The sequence below is a fragment of the Equus asinus genome, chromosome 13 (genome assembly GCF_041296235.1).
Source record: "Equus asinus isolate D_3611 breed Donkey chromosome 13, EquAss-T2T_v2, whole genome shotgun sequence".
NCBI lineage: Eukaryota > Metazoa > Chordata > Mammalia > Perissodactyla > Equidae > Equus > Equus asinus.
The window spans coordinates 20,197,369-20,220,175 of record NC_091802.1 but is presented as its reverse complement, the minus strand read 5'-3'; the positions used below and the strand labels follow the sequence as shown (position 1 = coordinate 20,220,175).

Here is a 22,807-nt window from a genome sequence, read left to right as displayed (position 1 = left end):
AATGGGCACAAATCAGAGCGCTTTTTTTCTTTCTAAAAAGTTGTTTGTTAAACATATACTAGCACACCTCTGAAGCCAGGCATCATTATTTTTTAAAGATCCCCAAGTGACTCCAGTGTGCAGCAAGAACCAGGCTTTGGGAACCAGGCTTATGCCTACCCCATTCTCATTGTAGTCTTGGAGAACTTGGCTTCACCTGCTAACTCTAGGAGTGGCTGTTTAAGGCTGCAGCTCTCTTTCTGATGTGGGACCACCATCTTTGAGGACTTACGGGTAGGGCCACTTTTATTCTGTTCTGGAAGCTGAGCTCTGTAACTTGACGTGTTGGGAGCGGATAAGTGGAAGTTTTGTGCAAGGCTTGTCATTGCCCTTTTAGTGAAAAGTATCTTGCCATATTTGGAGTTTAAGCTGAAAATGGATCCATAGGACATTACCTGTATAACATTATGAAACATTCCTATTTTGTAGTATGTTCAATGCATGTGAGTTAAACTTTCATTTCTTGACTTAAGAAGTCCAAGTAATAAAGGGCACCTATGAATGTTAAGCATAACACTTTTATTATATTATATTACAACTTTTTTAATAAAACTAACTTTGGGATAAGATGTTCATCACTGATTCACCTGGGAAGGGGGAAAGTGTTGGACATTGCTTGACTCTTACGGTCAAGGATGTGGGTCAGGGCTAAGATCTGGTCCTGGGCTTTGGAATGGAAAGATGGAGAGAGGTAAGATGAGGCCAAAGTTCTCAGACATGTGCTAAGGGAATTCTTGTGAGGCTCGGGCTGTGTTGTTGAGTTGAGTAGAGGCCCGGCTGTGGCAGAAGAAGGCCCAGAGTCTCTGCAGAAGACCTGGACAACACATGAACTTGGATTTGTCTGGCCTTATCCAGTTTCCAGCTTGTTACCATGTCCCATCTCTATTTTAGTTGCTCCTGACTCCTGACACTGTATTGCCCCCAGACTGATCCTTCCACTGTCCTGTCTGGCTTCCCTTGTTATGTGTCCCTGTAACTGACTGTGGACGTGCCCTTTGTCCCATAGCCTGACCAAATGCTCAAAGGTTTGCAGGCTTGCTCACACTCTGCTTTATCAAGCCTCCAGGTTTACTTTGGCAGTGACAGCTTCACGCCCCGTCACAAGGCTCTAGAGAGCCTGAAGGGGCACAGGAAAATGGATGAGGAGAAATAGGAAAAGCAATTTAGTTTATTAAGTTTTAAGTATCACATTTCGTCCCCCCACCCAGTTCCCCAAACAGAAGAGCACTAGAAATGGAGACGCCAGGAAAAAAATTGATCAGTAAACAATACATAGAAGTGGGGAAGGAAGCAACCTTTATTGAGTGTCTACTCTGTGTCAGGCACTGTGCTAGGTGTTTCATATCAATACTGTGACCTTATTGAATCCTCTCCATGTATCTTCAAAGCAGATAGAGTTGTCCCTCCATATCCACTGGGGATTGGTTCCAGGATGCCCTGTGAATACCAAAATCCATGGACGCTCAAGTCCTTTTTGTAAAACGGCATAGTATTTGCATATAACCTATGTACATCCTCCCATATACTTTAAATCATCTCTAGATTACTTATAATATCTAATACAATGTAAATGCTATGTAAATAGTTGTTATACTGTATTGTTTAGGGAATAATGACAAGAAAAAAAGTCTGTACATGTTCAGTACAGACGCAACCATCCCAGGCCTTTTGATCCACGGTTGGTTGAATCCAGGGATGCAGAAGGCTGATTGTATTACTTTCTGCTTCAAAATAGATATTACTACCCTGATCTCACAGATGAAGAAACTGGAGCTCAAAAATGTTAAGTGCCCCAAGTCACATAGTAGAAAGTTTTTCACAGCATCACGTATTTCAAATAAACGTTGCAGACATTGAAGGTCTAAGTTCCACTTAGAGGAAGAGATCCAGGGGGCCTCCTATCAGAGAAAGGCTTTACAAAAGATCTGAGGTTCCAGGAGCAGAGCCTTGAAAAGTGAGTAACTCTTGGGTAGAAGAGGTGGAAGGATATTCCAGGCCTGCAGGAGGAAGCATGACCCAGAAGGGTGTGCCGCTGAAAGGCCAGTGGTGGTTCTTCCCTCCCACCTCCGGAAGGTTTGGATAAAAAATGTTGACAAGGTATCATGGACCCAGTGAGGAAGCCCCTTGGCTGTCAGGCTTGAAAAAATGGAAGAATTTTCGGCCTGTTCTTCCCTGTACTCCAGAGCATCGCTTCCCCCACCATTCCCTCTAGCTGTGTGGTGCAGTGGGAAGACTACACACTGGGGAGCTGGCCACTCCCTAGCTTTGTGAAGTTCGGTAAGTTTCTTTGCCTTCCTGAATCTGTTTCTTCATTTTAAAAATGGAGTGTAGTGATGATTTATCACATGAGATAACATGTGTTGAGCACCCAGCGCTGTTGACTGTGACTTGCTCCCTTTGTAGTCCTGTAATCCCCCAGGCCTGGCCCAAGTTCTACAGTCTCCACAGACAACTCATTGGGGGAGCCAGTTCTTGGAAAAAAGGGATCACCTCCCACTTCCTGCACATTCTATTCCTGCTTATGCATTCTGATGTCCTGCTTGCTTTTTTAGGCTCTAAGTGCTATCCTGCTGACTCACTTCCGACTTCTCGTTCATCATGCTCAGCTCCTGAAAATGGAACGCAATGGAGAGGGCCGGATATTGTACTGTCTGGTGATGTGTTTCAGGGGAACTGGGTGGCTGTCAGACCAGCCCCACGTGGATGGAATGCTGGGGACATGAGCTGAGCAGTGCCCAAAGTGTATTTCTCATCTGACACTTAGGACACTTTGCCTTGGATTGTAATACTAATAATAAACACCCCACTTACTGCCACTGATGAGGAGCTCTCCGTTATTGTCTATTCGAATCATCACAACGACTGGAGAAGTCAGGGATCTTCTCTATTTTATGGACAAGGAAATTCAGACTAAGACAGGTTAAGGAACTTACCCAAGATCACAGAGCTAGTAAGGGGCAGAACAGGGATTCAAACCCATGATCTAGATCTGTGCTGTCTAATATGGTAGCCATGAGCCCCATGAGGCTAATGAGCACTTGACATGTGGCTAGTGTGACTGAGGAAATTGAATTTTTAATTAAATTGAGATGTACTGTAAATGCAAAATATACACCAGATTTTGAAGACCTAGTATCAAACTATAATACACATACAATTTTTTACATTGATTACGTAACATGTTATATAACATGGTATAATAATATTATAATTATAATATTTTGAATACGTTGTGTTAGATAAAATACATTAAAAATAATTCTGCCTGTTTCCTCTAAATTTTTAATCTGACTCAGAACATTTAAAAGTTCATATGGGGCTCTCATTATTTCCATCGGCCAAAGCTGATCTAAACCAGAAACATTAAATGGTCACTGGACCAGTGATTTCCCAATAATTTTGATAAAATTTTTTTAGCATATATCTCCAATTTATGTATTTTTATTTATGTATAAATTATATGTATGTACACTACATATATTATGTACATTATAAAACACTGACAAAATGGACATTTTTAAAAGATGCAATAAAAAATAGGCAGAAATAGAAGTTGTATTAATTTCTTCGTGGAGCCTAATGGCTCATTTGTGCACCACCCGGAGTGTGCACACACCATTTTGGAAACTCCTGCACCAGACCTAGAGCTCCCAGAGGGCAGAGACTTTAATTCATGTACCTCCCCTCCCCCATTGTTGAACCTAGCACCATGCCTAGACACAGCTCAATAAATGTTTGTGGAAGGAATAAGTAGCTCTTAATATGTAATCATTTTCTGGTGGATTGGATGTATTTCTTTATTTCCCATGTATCCAGCACTTTCAAGGTCCTAGGTACTATACTGGGTGCTGAAAAGTAAACAAAGTTAAAGAGGACTCAGCCCTTTTTCTCTAGGCCAGTGCTTCTCAAACTTTTGTTGAGTGTAAGAGTCACCTGGAGGGCTTGTTAAACAGACTCCTGGCCCCCTACCCCAGCCAAGAGATTCTGATTCAGTAGGTCTAGGGTAGAACCTGAGACTTTGCATTTCTAAGAAGTTTCTAGGAAACTACTCTTTGGAGGACACTGATATGCACTGGGAAATTGGAAAGGCATCCCAAATATTACGTGAAGATGGGGATAGGGAAAGAGAATGAACATATACTGAACTTTCACTATTTACCAAGAACTTTTAAATACATCACCTCATTTAATCTTCACCTCAACTTGATGAGGCACATATTATTATCTTCATTTTCAGTTGAGGCAAATGAGACTCAGAAAGGTTAGTTAAATTGCCTAAGCCATAAAGCTAGTAAATGGCAGAGCTTGGATTGGTACCCGCTTCTCCTGCACTCCGTAACTCATGCAGATCTTTATTGAGTTTCTTCACCTTTTAGACACTGCCCTAGGAACCGGGCATATGACACTGAGTGGGACAGACAGGCTTTCTATCCTGGTCAAACTCAGTAAACAATTAAAATATAGAGTTCTCAGTGCTATGAGGGAGACAGTGCCATGGAGATACAGAACCAAATTCATAGTCTGCAACAGGGTTAGGGAAAGCTTTCCAGAAAAAGAAAGTAAAATTTATGTGGAGCCTGAACGATAAGTTAGAGGAGTGGAAGGTGGGTGGGGAGTGTTTTGGGCCAAAGATATTCAGGAAGGCTTGGAGGCAACAAACCATTTAAGGTACTGAAAAAAGTTCAGAATGTCTGAAGCAAAGAGGGTGGAGGTGAGAGATAAGGCTGTTGAGGAAGGCGGGAACCAGATGGTGTTGCGCTATTTAAACTTATTGACTTTATTCAAGGGTAGGGGCATGGTCAGACTTGTATTTTTAAAAGAATGCTATGCTCTCAGTGGAGGATGGATTAGAGGAGAGCTAGCCTGTAGGCAGGGAGATTCGTTAAAGATGTCAGTGATGTGAGTTTGGGTAATACAGTACTGTGCTAACTGGGGAGAAGATGGGGTGTCTAGAAGTATTTCAAAGTGTTTAAGACTTGATGATTGATTAGAAGGGGAAGAGTGGGCAGGCAAAAGAGGAATCATAGACGATCTCCAGGGTTCTGAGTGCAGAGTTGTAATAAGGATAAGGATCTGTAAGCTTATTGTTTCATATTTTAAAAGAAAAGTAAATTCAGATGAGTGAGGTTATGTGAAAGTGAAAGAAATGTTATTTTAGTAAGAGTTCAATGACAAGAACTTATTGACTTAGAAAATACAGGAGAAAACTGTCATTTTTGTGGTTAAGTGTATTACTGTCGTTGTTTTAATTTGTATGGATAGCCTTATGTCCACTGAGAGTGGATGTGAGTGCTGGAGATAATGCCTCTTTTTGCCAAGATCAGGATCAGCCATGGAGAACCAGCGTTGGGCTATGAACCATCAGTCTACTTAGTTTCTTCTATGACTATTTTCTTTAGTAACCTTGGACCTTGCAGGTTCTCAAGCTCAACACCCCTTTTTGCTCATCCTATTTCTCCAATTCTTACATCTTAAAATGGGATACTAGATTGCTCCTGTCAATAGACCAGCGATGATCTGGACCCCGCCTTCCTTGTCTCTGCCCCGCCCCTTTTCTTTAGACCACACCCCTTTATTTGGCCCCGCCCCCTGAAGAGGTCGTCGCTGATATGACAGCGAATTCTCCACAATTCTGACCTATAGGAGATCTGAAGGGTGGGACCGAGCTCAATCTTTTTTTCCATTTGTCAAATCAAGTGTCTATCTGGCCCCAGTCCCGTCCCACTTCATCTTCAAGCCAAGGATTGGTTGCTCTGTTCTTGGTTCTCGGCTCCTGATTGGTTCTTTCATTCCACCCTCTCTTCCAGCTTTTGCAGGCGGGATTATCACGCAGCTTCCTGCTCCTGCCAAAAAAATAAAAGAAGAAAAAGAAAAGAGGAGAGAGGCAAATGAAAATGTCACGGAGACCGTTGGTTTTTAATTCGCTTTTAGCCTTGTCGGTCAGGTCAAACTCTGCCTTTTGATTGGTCTTTCTCTCTGTCCATCGCGGGTCGGAGGCGGGATTTCCCCAGGAGACCCACACCTTGTTGCCACTGGTCGAACAGTGCGCCTGTCTGAAGCTCCCGGCCCAGGATTGGAGGCGGACGCGGACAGGTGGGCGTGGATTGGCCAGGGCAGCCGGTCAGTGTGAGGCGGGGGCGGGGCCTCGGCGGCTGGTTGCGCGTGTCCGCCGCTGGCTCCGCTCTATCCGGCTTTGCTAGGGGAGGTGAGTCCGGCCGCGGCGGCACCGGCGGCTGAGGAGGCGGCGGCTGAGGAGAAAGCGGCCGCAGCGGCTGAGGAGAAAGCGGCCGCGGGGACGGAAGCCGGGTGGGGGGGAGGGGGGGAGACGGAGCAGCCTTGAGCCCTGCGGGGGCCGTCGCGCTGGGGGGACCCACCCGCTCTCCCCCCCAACCCTCCTCAGCAGAAGCAGCCGGCGGCGGGGGCAGGAGTCAGCCCGCTTCCGACTGCACCCCGCCCGCCTCCCGGGGCGCGTATTCTTTGGCCCCGGGTCCCTGAGCTCATCCCGGGGCGGTTCCCTCTGGGCGTCCGAGAGCTGCCCACCTCTCTTTCATTCCTCCCTGCACCTCCTTACCTTCACTTTGCCCCGGTTCTCTTTCTCCTCTCCGTCCTGCCCTGTCGCCTCCTCTGCTCACGGTCCCTCCTGCCTCCTTCCCTGGCTCTTTCCTGTTCGGGAAAGTTTTGTACCCCCCCTCCAATCAGGTCAGCCTGACCAGGAGTAGGGGGAGATGTAGGAAGGCCTGAGAGTTCGAGGCGGGGGGGAGAGCTGGTTTCCCTGAAAATTTCCCCCTATCTTTTAAAATTTGGGGTGGTTGGAATTTTTTACAGTTGTATTTTTGAGGAGGTGGTAGGTGTTTAGAAAAGGATGTGGGAATGGAAGGGGTAGATGAGTCAACCCTCTTACAAGATTCCAAGGGTGGTGTGTTACCTGATCCTTTTCGTGTGTGGAGTTCAGGGGGTCGGGAGGTTTGGCCTTTATTCCCACATTCAAAGTTGGAACCTCCCCCGAAGTAAGGATGGAGTTTTAGTACCCACTTGTGGCAGGAAACCTGGGGGGAAGGGGTCCCTTTTTCCTTTTTCTTTTCTTTTCCTTTTTTTATGTTCTTTTATTTTTTTGGCAACCCACACCCTTCCACACACGCTCACCCCAAAATTAAACACCACGATCCTCTAACTCGTTTGGATTGACTGATGAAGACATAGAGCCAGTTCCGCTCCATGTTTTTTGAGGTGGAGTGAGTGGTTTCTCTTCATTTTTAAATGGCCAAATGACAGCTTGACCCAGTTTGCTTTCCAATCAAAGGGCATTTTTTTGAATGTCTCTTTGTGGCGCAAGAGCCAACGCAAAAATGATGGCGGCTTACAATGGCGGTACATCTGCAGCAGCAGCAGGTCACCACCACCACCATCACCATCACCTTCCACACCTCCCTCCTCCTCACCTCCACCACCACCACCACCCTCAACACCATCTTCATCCGGGGTCGGCTGCTGCGGTACACCCTGTCCAGCAGCATACTTCTTCGGCAGCTGCGGCAGCCGCAGCAGCGGCCGCAGCTGCAGCCATGTTAAACCCTGGGCAACAACAGCCATATTTCCCATCACCGGCACCGGGTCAGGCTCCTGGACCAGCTGCAGCAGCCCCAGCTCAGGTACAGGCTGCCGCAGCTGCCACAGTTAAGGCGCACCATCATCAGCACTCGCATCATCCACAACAGCAGCTGGATATTGAGCCGGATAGACCTATCGGATACGGAGCCTTTGGTGTCGTCTGGTGAGTATCATAGGAAAGACTCAACGTCTCGAGGTTTCTTATGGTTGTGACTGGGAGAATCATCTCTCGTGGTTTTCTCCAGGTTGACCCAAGTGGAGCAAGCTTCTCAACTCAGTTGTAGGAAGCCACTTACCCCGGCTTAGGTGGTAAAGAGGCCTACTGCGTTGGCTATCTACGCTTACACTTTCTGAGTCATGGCACATTTTGGTGGAGCACCCTCTGATGAGTAATACACAAGAAGTTTGCTGTCTACCAAACTTTTGGTTAGAACCTTAGCAAGCCACTGAATGCAGGATCAATAGATGAATGTATGAAATGCTTATTCCTCCAAAGACCTTGGTCATCTCTCATGTTTGATTTAGTTTGAAATCAGTTGTCCAATTGTAGCAAATGTCACAGCTGACCCAGACTGGATTCCTTATGATAGCCTTGTCATTGGGATATACTTTGCTATCCTTCCCGTCTTTTCGTTGCTTACTTTGTGATCTTGATCCCCAGAAGGAAGATAGGGTTCTTACTTGAACCAGTTACGTTGTTGCTTGAGTGGTTTATTTTAAACCATAAAGCTACAGTTGGGAAGTATGTAGCTTTAGCCTTTTGATAAGAATGCATTAAATATAGCATCACACATGAGTACCACAAATGAGGTCAGTAGACTGTAGCTATGCAGTGGCCCACATTCAGTATAATGTTTTAGTGTTATTTAGTGTCATTTAGTGCCTCTTAAATTGCTGTTATCTGTTCGTTGGTTGCTGTAGTAGGAAGTATACTTTTTAAACATATGAAACTACTCTACTTTTGCTAGTGCTAGGATATTTTTGAAAGTCTAAAGGCTTCTTATGTGCAACACTTCGTCTATTTACCCTTCTGATGAAGATTAGTAGTTTATAATAAAATGTATTTATCATTGTAGGGTCCTATTCCTATCAAAACTAGAGCAAACTGAGTTTTCTTCCCAAGGATTAAGTATTCTGGTGTGGATAGATGAATTGATGTTTTCAGTGCATTCGAAAATAGATTGTTGTTAACATCTAGAAAAGCCCCCATAACCACAGGAAAATGAACTCTTTGGAACTAGCCTGGTAGATATCTCCTTTTGTTATTGTCTTTCAGGCTGTAATTGATATGAGTATCATGTTTTGCATTATATCGGGCCATCTTTATTTTTATTTCAGATTTTATCGTCTAGGTTACTGAGTGATCTGATATTTTTTTTAACTAGTAGATTCCGGTGTTTTCCCAGCTAGCTCTCCATGGAGGTTGCTGCTGCAGCGCTCCCTTCTCCAAGGTGTGTGGGATTTCCTGGTGGGAAAGAGTGTGGTCAATAATGGTGCCTCTTCAGTCGCTCTGCTCAGGGACCTGCCTGTTCCTGCCTTCCTCTCTTCCCTTCCGTATCCTATCCTCAGGGATTGCACTGTGAACTTCCATTCCTTGCCTTACCCTTGAGGATTTCAAAGCTTGAGGGATAGGGGGAAGGGTGGGCAGGAAAAAGGTTGTTTCTTGCTTTAAATTTTGTCATTGATTTACTGAGAATTTGTTTGGATTTTCTTAGACCTGGATGCTTTCTTTCTCTTTAGTGCTTTGCATCCAGTGCTAAGAATGAGATACTGACAGGGAAATGGGTTGCAGCGTTCTTGACTATATTCTAAAGGTGTTATTCACCTACATTTTAATCAAATGGTGCTCTGACTTGTAAAAGTTTTAACTTCAAGTCGGTGCTAAGGGAAAGGATTTTTTTTAAAGGGGAGGGAGGAGAGGAAGTGGAGTGCTGAAACATCTCCCACAGCAAACGTTCTGGTAGTGGGTATTCTGAATTACCAATATATGAAAATCCGAATGTGTTTCATTTGAAACCATTCTAGATTCTTTCATTGGTTGACCCCTTTTGCCCCCTGTGGACTTCATTCCATGCACTTGAAGTACCTCCTTCTGCCTACCATCTTCTGTCCTACACCAGTTGTTTTGTTTGCCTTATGTCACTGGCTACATTTGTAAGCCCCTTGAGGGTAAGGACTGTGTCTACTAGAGAACGTTTTTTTTCTCCCCAGCACCTAGTACAGTGCTGGGGCATCTGTGCTACTTGGCTACTTGATCTCCTGGTCAGGTCCTTCTTTGTTCTTTAACCAAGTTTTTCTCATTAGCTGCGTTGAATGTTTTTATCAGCTGTCACAGGTGAAATAAAATTTGGCATGAAAAAAGGGGAAGAGTTCCAGGTGTGTATTTTAGTATGCAAATGGTTTTCTATTTTTGTATTTACATATTGATGACTTGCTGTCTGAATTGATTATTATATTTGGAATTTAACTGCTATATGACCTGAGTAAGATTGTTAAAACTAGAGATTTGAACACCAAACCAGAGTGAATTTGCACTAGGATTCTGAAACCTAAACTAAAGATATTTTTAACTAACTGAACCAGAATTTTTCTTTTTAATTTACAAAGCACCTAATGAGTCTGAAAAAACTATTTTCTAAAATGATTAAAATGGAACGTAGAAATATTCTTCCAGCGATACCTCATTTGATTCAAAGCACCATGTAACTACTTGGGCATTATAAGATTCACTTAGATTCAAATATATTTAATGTATTTTGCAAGTATTTTTCTTCTGACATAGCATATGAAAGGGAACTGTATCTGCTCTCATTTCTTTTTCTGGACATGCACCCACTGGTACTAACTGATGGCTAAAAACGTTGCTTATAATTTTGAGGGATAGTGTTGTTCCTCTATGTGGACAAGGAGAGATATTTGTAGAAGTGATACAGCATTTTGCTATTCAGATTTGTCGCTAAACAGTTTAGTCTACCAGGCTTGATTTATCTTTCTGCTGAATTTAACTAGTGGAATAACTTATCAGTATTGGACAGTTGTGTAAAACTGGTGAATTACTTGTTAGCTTGCTGGTCAAGATGGTGCTTTGACAGTTCAATTAAGGTTTCATTAACAACTGTCTGCTGTGTTTTATCTCAGAGAGTTCCACTTTACCTGGTAATATGATCATGGGGTAGCCTAAGATACATTCATTGCCACTGATAGAATATTGTTCATGGGTTATCAAAGGGTCACGTATACCTTGACCTTCTTTATCAGATATCAAGCCTTCCAAATGCCTATATGGACATTTTCATGATGCAAAACCAAAACACAAAACCACCCAGAAACAGAAACCTCAGTCATGTGGTGAGGATATTATAAATACCTTTTTGTCTGTAGTTCACATTTGCCAGAGGAAAATAAGTATGCTGTGCTTAAAGATGTGACAACTTTGGGACAAAGAGTATTCCAGTATAATACTGTAATTCAGGGGCTCATGAAGTGTATACTTTAGAGAGTTGGAGGAAGTTAACCACATGGAGAGAGGTTTGAGGACTGCTAAACCTGGGCAGTTTTGACACTGGCAACCTAAAATATCATAGATTGAATTAATGGCACATTATTGCCACCTTGATAAGAGTGAGTCTGGGAAAACCTTCTACTCTATAAAATTAGTGTTTTTTACTTATCTGATTAATTGAAAGATCAAAGAACCTGTGATCCATTTGGTCTTTTGCCTTTGTCCTCCAAGTAATGTTGGAAAACTTGAATTTTATTAGTCTAATATTTTCAGCAGGTTGCTTTAAGTAATTCAAAACATAAGCATCACTGTAGTGATACTTAATTACTTACTAGCTGTGTGATCTTGATAAATTGTTTAACCTCTCTGTTCCTCATCTATAAAATGAGGATAATAATAGCACCTGTCTCATAGGATTGGTACAAGAATTAAATGAGGTAATCCTTCTAAACCAATGAATACATTGTCTAGCACAGTAAGCACTCAATAAATGTTAACTGTTTTTGTCATAGTTACTGTTGGTAGAAAAATCAAATTGTCGTGTTAATGTGCATGGAAGTGGCTTCATAAATGGTCCGATTTACCAGGTGAAATCAACATGCAGACTATTTTTGGAGACATGACTTTAAATACCGTGGAGTGTCCCCTTAGTTGTACTATTTGCCAGGGAGATAAGGAGGGTTGAATTTAGAGTTGGGGGGGATGTATTCTGTCCTGTTCTCTCAATTAGAAACAAACACATAAAAATTGTATAATATACAAGTTTGTGTGGACTTGATAGGTGTTCTAGTTAGATCATTTGCACTGTTTTAGAAAGTATTATGGATTTACGTACTGAGAAGGAAATTAATTTTTTCTTCTCAGGATATAACAAGTGAAGGACATCCTCACTGTCAAAGTTCAGCTTTAGTGGAAATTCATTTTGCTTGTTTGGATGAAAGTGTGTGAATAGCTAAAGAAGATCCCAGTGAGATGGGGGAAATATGTGTGACTTAATGAAAAATTATTCAGTGTAAATCCTTATGTATGGCGGAGATTGTCGAGCTTGCTCATCTTGTGAAAATTAGAGGCATCATTTTTTTCTGATGTTTTCTCTGGTCCTCCTCTTCGTCCTCAAATAGCAAACTATAATTTGGAAAAATGGGGAATGTTTTTGGGATATGTTTGGGGCAAATCCTGGAGTTAGTTGCATCAGAAAGAGTAGTATACTAAAGTGTATTTTGTTATTAACTGTTAACCTATTTTACAGGTTAAGAATCTGTAGTATTGAGAAGTTTCTCTATCAGCCAAGATTAACAGCCACAGCTGGATTCTTTGCGGGGTCTGCTTTGTGAAAAGGGCTTCGAAGAAGCAAAGCCTGCACCATAAAAAGGAAACGGTTGCTCTTCTAGACATAACAAAGCATCCGTGTGAAACCAGAAATGTGGAGATCTATATTGTTAATTTTAACTACAAACGAACTTACTTTTAGAAACTGTAGTTTCATGGTCATAGAGTAGAGAAAGCAAAGAGAGTTAGAGAATAAAGTAACACAATCTAATGATATCGAACTGGTTTCTTGGCAATAGAAACTCCACAGTCTGGAAGTCATTTTGTACTTAGGCTCCTGAGAAGATTACCCAAATTGTATTCGAAAACCAAAAATAAAACAAAACCACAACACAAGAAACTCGTTTTATTTTTGGGGAGAAATTTCATGTTACACTGTTGAATATCAGCTTAGAAGAAGAAAGACAAATATTTTTTATTAAAAAAAGACATTTCAGAAAGAATTGCCTTTTCAAACAAGCTGAAACAACAGTATCCCTTGAAATTATATACGACATTTTTAGCCATCAATTAGTACCACTGGTGCAGGTCTTGAAGAAGAATTGGGGGCAAATATAGTTCCCTTTCTTTTTCTTTTTTTTTTGTTTTTCCTTCTTCTTCTCCACAAAGTACCCCCCCTCCCCCCGCCCCAGTACATAGTTGCATATTCTAGTTGCAGGTCCTTTTAGTTGTGCTGTGTGGGATGCTGCCTCGGCATGGCCTGATGAGCAGTGCCAGGTCCGCACCCAGGATCTAAACTGGAGAAACCCTGGGCCGCTGATTTGGAGCGCGCCAACTTAACCACTCAGCTACGGGGCTGGCCCCTATAGTTCCCTTTCATATGCTATGTTAGAAGAAGAATATTTGCAAAATGTATCAACTGAATATTGTTTGAATCTAAGTTCTGGGGCTTTACCCTCAAAGCATAGGCAACTATAGAAATGTTCCTTGATATAAAAAGCTGTCCTCTAATGGAGTATTGGAATGTTTTATTATCTTCACAACTTGGAGCATTAGAGTTTTCACTGACTTCTATATTGTAGAATTGAGTGGCTATTCTTGGTGGTTTTTATTAGATTTGTTGATGATCCTGGCAGTTCAAGAATCAACTGTTTATATACTGTATATTTCCTTAATATGCTGATTGGATTTCTTTGATGGAAATTGTCAAGGCCAGAGAAACTTTTCCATTTGTCATCCAACCAAAGAGAAAGAAGCCATTGGGTAGAAGCATTATAAGATTATATTTGGGTTTTACTTAGGATTCTCTGTGCATCCATAATACTCCAGTGAATTATTTGTTGATTGGGTCATCTAGTGCAGATGAACAATGATTTGCTAACTAAAATAGCTTGTCAGTTTGATCCTCTTGTTGCTTGGGGGTAACACAGAGGCAATAGTTGTAATACTGTCAATAAGCATGTGACAAGTCATCATAGACATAGTCAGTAGTTCTAAGGTACCTAGCAAAGAGACGTTAGAAAAAATTCTGGCACTGGCACTCTGGCATTATGAAAAGATGACTTCTAAGGAAACTACATTGAGTTGAGCTTTAATAGTTGTTATTGTGTGAGTAGAGGGAGTGTATACAGGGATGTCTGCCATTGATCATGATTGATGCTCTTTACCTAAAAGCAGTTTCACATCTGAGTTTTGAATTAGTTTGCTGGTTGAATCATATCTACTATCAAAAAGTAGAAGGTTTTGATATTGTTGGAAATCTCTAGTCAGTGCATTTTTATTGTCAACCTGCTATGGACCAGCACTATTGTAGGCACTAATGAGGATGTTTAGTTCTAGAAATAATTTTGCAAACCTCTACCAAGCTTCTGCTATTATCTGTTCTGTGCTTGGTACTGGGATATAAAGATGTCATAATATTGTCCTGAAGGAGCTTACAGTTAAGTAAACAGTGTGAAAAATGATACATCCCTGCTTTCAGGGAGTCTTGATGGAGAGTTGAAACTAAATTTGAAACCGTTAAATAAAAACATGAGAAAATATTATTTTCACTTGTTCTTAGAATACTCATTTATTGTGTGTTGACTGTTGCCAGGCACTGTGCTGGATGATAGGGATTTAATGGAGATTATGATCTAGTGGGGGAGAGAGTTTTGTAAGTGAATAATTATAATTCATTGCCATAAATGCAGCAATACAGATAGTCCATGGATATTATGGGAACATGAAGGAGGGATTTCTGTGGAAAGTGTGGATGCTTCCTAGAAAAGATAATACCTCAACTGAATTTCAAGAATGATCTAGTCAACTAATGGGGAAAGGTATTCTAGGTGGATGGGGCCATATGCAGGAGACTCCAGAACTGGAGTTGCTGAAATATAAAATGCAATGCAGGGGGTGATAGGAGATAAAGGTGGAGATGCAGGCTAGGGCTAGATCCTGAAAAGGTTGGACTGTCCTGCTGAAGAGCTGAGACCCCATTGGTACTTGGGAGAGAAAACCAAAAAAATCTGACTCTTTTTTGAAAAAAGCACATATATACATACACCACATGAACAGTTATACAGCATATGTATGGTATTAAAATTTCATTGGAGTTGGGGGGTGATTAGGGAGAAAAATGTCTAAAAACACTCTTGAGGAGGCAATAATGAAAAAGGTTGAAACACTGGGAATGGCAACCATTGAAAGTTTCTAAGTAAGGAAGTGATTTATTCAAACTGATGGGTTTTTTTTTTTATTTTTTAGATATATAAATAGAAGAGTAGAGGTAGCTGAGGTCTGAGCCTTAGGGAATGTTCCGTTGTAGGTGGAAGAAATTATTGGAGGTTGGATCTAAAGGGCAGTCAGATAGAAAAATGTGTTCGTAGTGATTGACAACCTACGCATGGCAGAAGATTGTTAGGAAGATGGGAGTGATTTTTGATGCAGATAAAAAAGACAAAGAAAATGAGGGTGGAAAAAAGGCCATGGAATTTAGCAAGTAGATCATTGATGGCATTCGAGAGGATGATTGTGTGTATGATATTTTTCCCTCTGATGTATATATATGTTTGATTCTAAGGAATATCTTAAGTATAAGCAGCACTTTTATTATTAATAAAATTCTCCTAAATCCTGTTTTTATTTCTAGTTGAATAGTCCAGAGAACTTGATGGTTATCATGTTCAAGGTGCTGTTTCCTTGGGAAGAATTTTTTTTTAATGGTAGGATAATAGAATACTAAACTAAATTTGTTAGGAGCCAAGGTTCTGGTCCCCGCCTTGCTGTCAACAATTCTATGACCTTGATAAGATTATTTAAATTTTCTGTCTTGGTTTCCTCATTTGTAAAATCCTGTGTTTCCTAAATTTCTATTATAAAATCACATTAAAATTTGTAAAGCACATTTTAATTGTAAAGCAAAAGCAAAATTTGTAAATTCATGGCATTATTTGTGGACATGTAGAGTCTGCTAGTGACTACCAGACAACTTTGTTCAGGACTACTGATGTTGAATAGCTTCTAAAGTTGTTTAAAGGAAGAATGAGATAAATGTAACCCTGTTCCAGTGTGATAACTTTCATAGAGTTTTCAAATTTGGAATCAGATTTTAAATGTGCCGTTTGTCCAAGAGACTTATTTTCCTATTACTGACTTATCGGTGAGGATTATACATATTGTGGTTCAGTTGTGAAGAGCCTGCCTATTTGCAAATGGGCAATTAATTCCTTCTTAAATGTAAATTTGATGCTATTTTCCTGATAGTACGTTACCTTTTTAGTGCTTTAGACTTGCTTGCTTTCCTAAATACTTGGAGCAGTGATTTTTAAATAAAGTCGAATATTAAGTATTTTGTTTTTTTTTGTTAGTAATGATTTGGAGGCCAGTGCTTACATTAACTAGTAAGTTGATTTAAAATGTTTTGGTTTTTTGGGGGGAATCTCTTTTATATTCTGAATTTGGGTAGGGAATTTACTAGTTTGCAGACAGACCTCCCAGAAAATAAGCTGTGTCACAGCTTTAAGGCTGTAGCAGTTCAGGGTGTACAATGCCCAGAGACAGAGAGGGGGCGTGACTTCCTAAAGCTCTTTCACAATAGGATGAGAGCACTTTCACAGAAGCCCTCAGCAAACCCATAGCGCTGCCCAATAGATATATAATGCAAGCCACATACGTGATTTTAAATTTTCTAGTAGCCACGTTAAAAATGTAAAAAGAAACAGGTGAAATTAATTTTAGTAATATATTTTATTTAACTCACTATATCCAAAATATTGTCATTTCAATGTTATTACTGTAAAAATTATTAATTAGATATTTTACATTCTTTTTTTGATACAAAGTGTACAAGATCCAGTGTGTATCTTAACGCTTTCAACATGTCTGGATTTGGACTAGCCAAATTTCAGGTGCTCAGTAACCCATTATGACTGCTGACTACCTTATTAACCAGCACAGTTCTAGAGTCTCTTTGGCCTTTATTGGATTGTATATTCATTTCTGAACCAATCACTGTCAGTGGAGATAGGATTACTTTTGGAGCAATCAGGTCCACCCCTGGACCTGGAGATGGAGTCTGTTTTAAATAGGAGGGATGAATTCCAGCATCAGATGCTGGGAAAGCAGTCATTAATGACCAAGAACGAATTCATCTAACTTATACCAAACTCAGAAGAACTTGACTGGGTACATTATAGGGCAAACTGAAATAGTGTTCTCTGTGGAGAAGTTTTCCTGCCTGCCCTGAATTATTTGGAGTATTTTCCTTTTCTTTTCTGAAGCCTTGTTTGCCTAAAGTAGCAGAAGGTAAAATTGGTACCTGATCCTTGCCATGTTTGCTTTCCTTCCCAGTTAGATCAGATATCCCCCATTGATTTCTTTTCTTTCTTCTCTCAGTGTTGTGGTTTTGTTATCTAGATAAAGTTCTCAGTCTTGCTTTCAATTTAAGTAGTTTAGAGCTCAGTTGTGTCAGGCAGCAAACCCCTTCCAGGGGAATGGACAACACAGAAACTTTGTTTATCCGTTCATTCCTTGACCTAAAATTCTTGCTCTGAGCTACAGAGAAAAGGTGAAGAGAGACATTTGAACAAATACATAAAATTAGTCATTTGACCCAGATTGCAGCTAATTTTTTTCTTTCCCGACTGCATGGATAAAAACCATCCTTCAATTTACATAAGCAGGTGATTTTTCTTACATGCTAATTTTGTTAATGTACCATGGCAGAGAGCTGCAGATTTGCAAATTGTGTAAGTAAATTGAAATAAGCCAGGTGACTTTGTTTCACTTTATTATCTTACCAGTACAGGAGTACCCAAAGGGTACAATTATCTGGTGATTGTCTCATTGCACATCTAAGTTAATAGGCAGCCTGGTGCAAAGTTTTTTTCCCCCCATTTTCTCCTCTACCTCCCTCTCTTTGTAATTTTTTAAAATAGGAAACTGTCGATTTATATATTTACTTTGACAGGGCTAGAAATTTAGTAATACAGATGTGGGGAAATTTGAGCTTTATTACAAGTAATCCTGAACCCATAAAAATTGGCAAGCAATGTGGATACTGTACAGAAAAAGGGACACATGTATACTTGGTTTGGGTTTGAATTGCCTAGGAGAATTAGGTGAGAACCTTCAACCAGGTTTAATTGGTTGGCTTCCTCTGTGTTCTTATCCCAGGTTCTGCATGTCATAGTAACTGGGGTTATTGCGATGTTAATTGGGTGTGTACTAAAGCCAGTGTTTAAAATATTGATGTGTATTCTTTTAAAAACCAAACTAATTAATTACAACACAGTTTAAAATATTTCAATAAAGTAGAAATTTTAGAAAGGTACAACAGTTGGATTTAGGGACTGTTTTCCTAGAAGACTCATGAGGACAAGTAAAGTCAATCAATAAAGCACCTTCTTTTATTAAAACATTCTGATATTAAACTTAGTAATTATCTTAATAAACTTAGATATTAAACTTAGTTTAATTCCTCAGATGTTGTAATATTATTTACCAGAGTAATAGGTATGGAGATTAAATTATACTCCCTGTAGCTTTGAAGTAATGACTTAGAAATGAATCATAATTTTAAGCTAGCAAGTTAAAAGTTTGGCAAGTCTTTTTATCCTAGTACTTACATATTATTTATTTTCAGTTTAAAGAAAAGTAGTTTAGAAGGACTTTGAGAGCTAAAGCAGTTAAAGAATGATCTGAGGAGGACAACATTTAAGTACAGAGGGACAGTATGGTTTAGTAGTTAAGAGCCTGAACCCTGATGACAGACAGCCTGGATTTAAATCTTAACTCTACCCCTTATTAGGTAAGGGCAAATTATTTAACCTCCGTGTGCCTCCCGGTTGTCGTGTGTAAAATGGTAGTAGTAGTGTATCTGTTTCATAGGGTTGTTGTGAGGATTAAATGAATCAATATATATGTAAAATCTTAGAACTATGCCTGGCACTACGTAAATGTTAGCTATCATTGTTACTGGTTTCAGTATAAGTGAAAAAATATAGTACCTCCTTAAAGTTTACTAATGTAGGGCAAATAACCAACAGCTTTTGTATAATTGTTGACAGAGATCAGGTATGTGACTGAGATTTTTTTTTTCTGATTAACTCCAACTGTTTTTGAAAAATTCATTCAAATTCTAGAATGCCTTCCAAATGTAAAATTCCCTTTAATACATAAAAAAGAGATTAAAAAATTAAATAATCTCTTTAACTCCATCCTCCCACTCTGTTAATCAAAGTAATAATATGTTTATTGTAGGAAACGAAAAATACAGAAAAACTGTTTGTAACCTACAACTCAAAGATAGCCACTGATAGCATTTTGGTGTATTTTTTTTTCCAATTTTTTTTACCTGGAATGTGTATGTTTGTAATATTATTAGAGTTGGAATCATGATTACATTGTGTATTTACAATTTTGTATCCTGTTTGTTTTACTAACATTACAAAGGTAGATTTTGGCCTTTTTCTTGGAGGGCTAATTTTTTCACGCTCACAAGCCTAGAGCTCTATCAGAAAGGAATTAAGAGTCGGAAGATACTTTAGAATGAGTTTAGTGTAACTGCCTCATTTTGTAAATGGGAAAATTAAGACCCAGAGAAGCTAAGAGATTTGTTCAAGGTCACACAGCTGGTTAGAGGCTGAGCCAGAACCTTTGCTCTTTTGTTACTTTACCAGTAATACCTGTCCAACTTACTGCCTATTGAAAGTGGAGGAAGTGTTCTATAAACGCAATACAAAACAAATAGAACCAAAAACTCTATAAATGAAACCAGGAACAATGCATCTGAAAAAAAAAAAAAGGAGTGTTTAGAATACTCTGTTGGTTGCTTTTGTGTGCCAGTGACTCTAGGGTTTCTGGTAAAAGTTTAATGTCACAAGCTACAGACTTTTGGTGGAAAACAACTCAGTCTTTTCGCTTTAAATGTAATTGTGTTGTATATCTGCTTTGAGGATATCGTGCTCCTCCCCCTTTTATTTTTGGAAAAATTTTAAACCTCAGAAAATTTGAAAGAATTATGTAATGATATACCCATAAAATATTCTTCTAGGATAACATTTTGTGACTTTTGCTTTATCTGCTTTGAGGCTATTTCTACAGAACTTGCTGAGACTGGGTTTTGATTAAATTTAGACTTACAATGTTAAGAAATTTATGGTCACTGCATCAACTCACTGTTCCATGTAATAAGTTTTACAAGCTCTCCAACTAGAGAAGGAACTGGAAGTTTTCAAGCTTGTGACTTTTGGAATGCTCTTTATTCTCTTAATACTTAAAACAAAATTCAGTGTGAATCAAATGTGTAACTGAAACATAGACCAGTCAAAACTAGGCTGCAGGCAGAAAAGAAATAGTGCATTCTGCAAAGTTTTTCTTTTTTGTGGTATTTTTCTCAGATTGGGAGTTCAGGGGCATTTTCAAAATAAGAACCTAAGATCTGGTTTCACGATTTTGTGACAGAGGACATGATTGAGGATATTACATCGTTGAAGCTAAATTTTAAGTTACTGTAGTTTTTTTGTTTTTTAAGTAAATTATCCTAATACAGTTACATGAACTGATGAGGCTGTGATTTGTGTCACCCAATTCACTGCTCTGTATTTTTTGGTACCAAGTAATTCCTTTGTTAAACTCATTTTCAGTAAATGAGCCATTGTTTCCCAAAGGGTAATGGTTATTTCTATATATAGCACAAATCCCTAAGAAATAGATTTTAAAGTGTAAAATATTAGTTAGTGATTGGAAAGGGTTGAAATTATCACTCTGTATATCAAGTCACAACTGTGTATATGAAAAGGGGAGCTGCTGTGTTTGCTCCCTAGGCTACAATATGAGATATTATGCTTACTAGAAACCAACTGACAGCAAGTCTTTAAAAGTGAAGTCTTTGGGTTTTGGTGCAAAAAGGGGTTGTTTTATTGAGACTACTGAGCTGTTACATAGTTTCATAACGTAAACACTTAGAATGAAGTAGCTAGAGTTCAAATCTAAATGGCTTGTGACAGGTAAGGAAATACATAGGCAATAGATACTGGTTTACTTGATGTAGTTGATATTGGTACCTGCAGATAAATCACTGACTTCTTAAAGTACCTCAGCAGGAAAAACATTAAAATAGGGACACCCTTTTAGCTGGTGTAGATGTTGAAGAGCTAGTTACCAAGGCGTATCAGCTTGTCTCTGTAGGTGGGCAAACTTTAAATAATCAGTTTTGATACCTTGATTTTCTTTTTCCTCTTAAAGTAGATGTTTGTTCTCAAAAGGCAAATCAAAATCAATCTCTGTTTCTGTCTCTCTTTCCCTCTCAGTGCTAATAAAAGCAAATGCTTATAACTACTTGTGACACATTCTCTACCCACTGATCCACTAAAACTGAGGAGAGCTTCAAAGGCTGGGGCAGTGTCTCATTTGCATCTCCAGAGTCTGATAAGGTCCTGGGTGTGTTCTTTTTTTTTTTTTTTTTTTTATTTTTATTTATTTTTTTTTTTAAAGATTTTATTTTTTCCTTTTTCTCCCCAAAGCCCCCCGGTACATAGTTGTGTATTCTTCGTTGTGGGTTCTTCTAGTTGTGGCATGTGGGACGCTGCCTCAGCGTGGTCTGATGAGCAGTGCCATGTCCGCGCCCAGGATTCGAACCAACGAAACACTGGGCCGCCTGCTGCGGAGCGCGCGAACTTAACCACTCGGCCACGGGGCCAGCCCCCCTGGGTGTGTTCTTATTAAGCGCTTGTTGTTGTATTGAAAGTTGCTAATGCTAACTTTGTACGTGATGGTGACTGTCAAAGAAGAGTGCTCTCACTGGCTCTTGCCATTGTGTAGATCCCTATTTCCTCATACAAAGGAGGAATTTTTATGAGGGAACACCAAGAGTGGTATTTAGATTACCCCATGGTAGTGATTTTTGTTTTCTTGCGTTTGGATTTTTTTTTAACGGTAAAGAGCCCTAATCTCAAAATAGTATACAGTAACCAACTATTCCCTGAAATAGTTCTTTATTTTGCTAACTCCTTTCTATACTCTACATAAAGTTAAGAATGCTGTTGAATTGTTTAGGAAAAATACATTCTCAAAGCTGTACTGTGATTTCATGTTAGAAAAATAGAAACTGTGTCCAAAGGTTCATCTAATACGTGAAAACATACCAAAGCAGTCTGTGATGCTAGAACAGAAAAAAAATACATTCAATTCTAAGTTCCTTATTCTCTTCTATAAATTTAGGAATAAATGGCAAATTAGTAAGTGCTAGAGATCCTCTTTAAAATTAGTGAGGAAAGAATGGCTTATTTCAGTGGTGTGCTTGTATATGTTTAACAATAGGATCTCTGAAAAAAGAAGAAAGCCCTAGTTGGTAGGGCTTGCCAATTTCTGTGGTGTAAATATTCCTATAATGGCCGATTTCAGGCTACCAAGATGAAGTCACTAAATGTTGAGTTGGAAAAAGAAACAAAGTAGCACACCATTATAAAGTATTTTCACATACAGATAAAATAGATGTTAACCTTAAGAGCATAAATCATAATGAAATGATTAGGAAGCAATGATTTCTGAGTATTTATTACCTTTGTTTTAAATATGGTTTGTTTCCTTGGAAGTTTATATAATTTGATTTTTAGTAATGGCTCTGTTTTACAGTCATCTTGCAAATTCCAGAAAATGTAACAGTCTCTCAGGAGCCAGTATGAACCAGTTCCAACACACCACTGGTTTATTTTGTATCTTTGTGGGGATATTTAGCCAGTGGTGGGGAAGGATGAAGTTAGATCCATATTCATCATGTACAAAAGTAAAGTCCAAGTGGATTAAAGATTTAAATGTAAAAAACAAAGCCAAAATAAGAAGAAAATGTAGATAACTTTTTATCATCTTGGAGGGAAAAGAGCTTTTTACCTTGGCTTCAAAGCA

General features: G+C 39.5%; 1 protein-coding gene across 1 annotated transcript in view; it reads left to right on the top strand.

Annotated features, from left to right (window-relative positions):
- Positions 1–6,224: 6,224 nt before the first annotated feature.
- NLK (nemo like kinase) overlaps positions 6,225–22,807 on the top strand; it is a 162,648-nt gene continuing 146,065 nt past the window's right edge. The window contains exon 1 of the mRNA XM_014862121.3: positions 6,225–7,810. Coding sequence (XP_014717607.1) covers positions 7,353–7,810 — 458 coding nt within the window. The 5' untranslated portion in view covers positions 6,225–7,352. The remainder of the gene's footprint in view (positions 7,811–22,807) is intronic.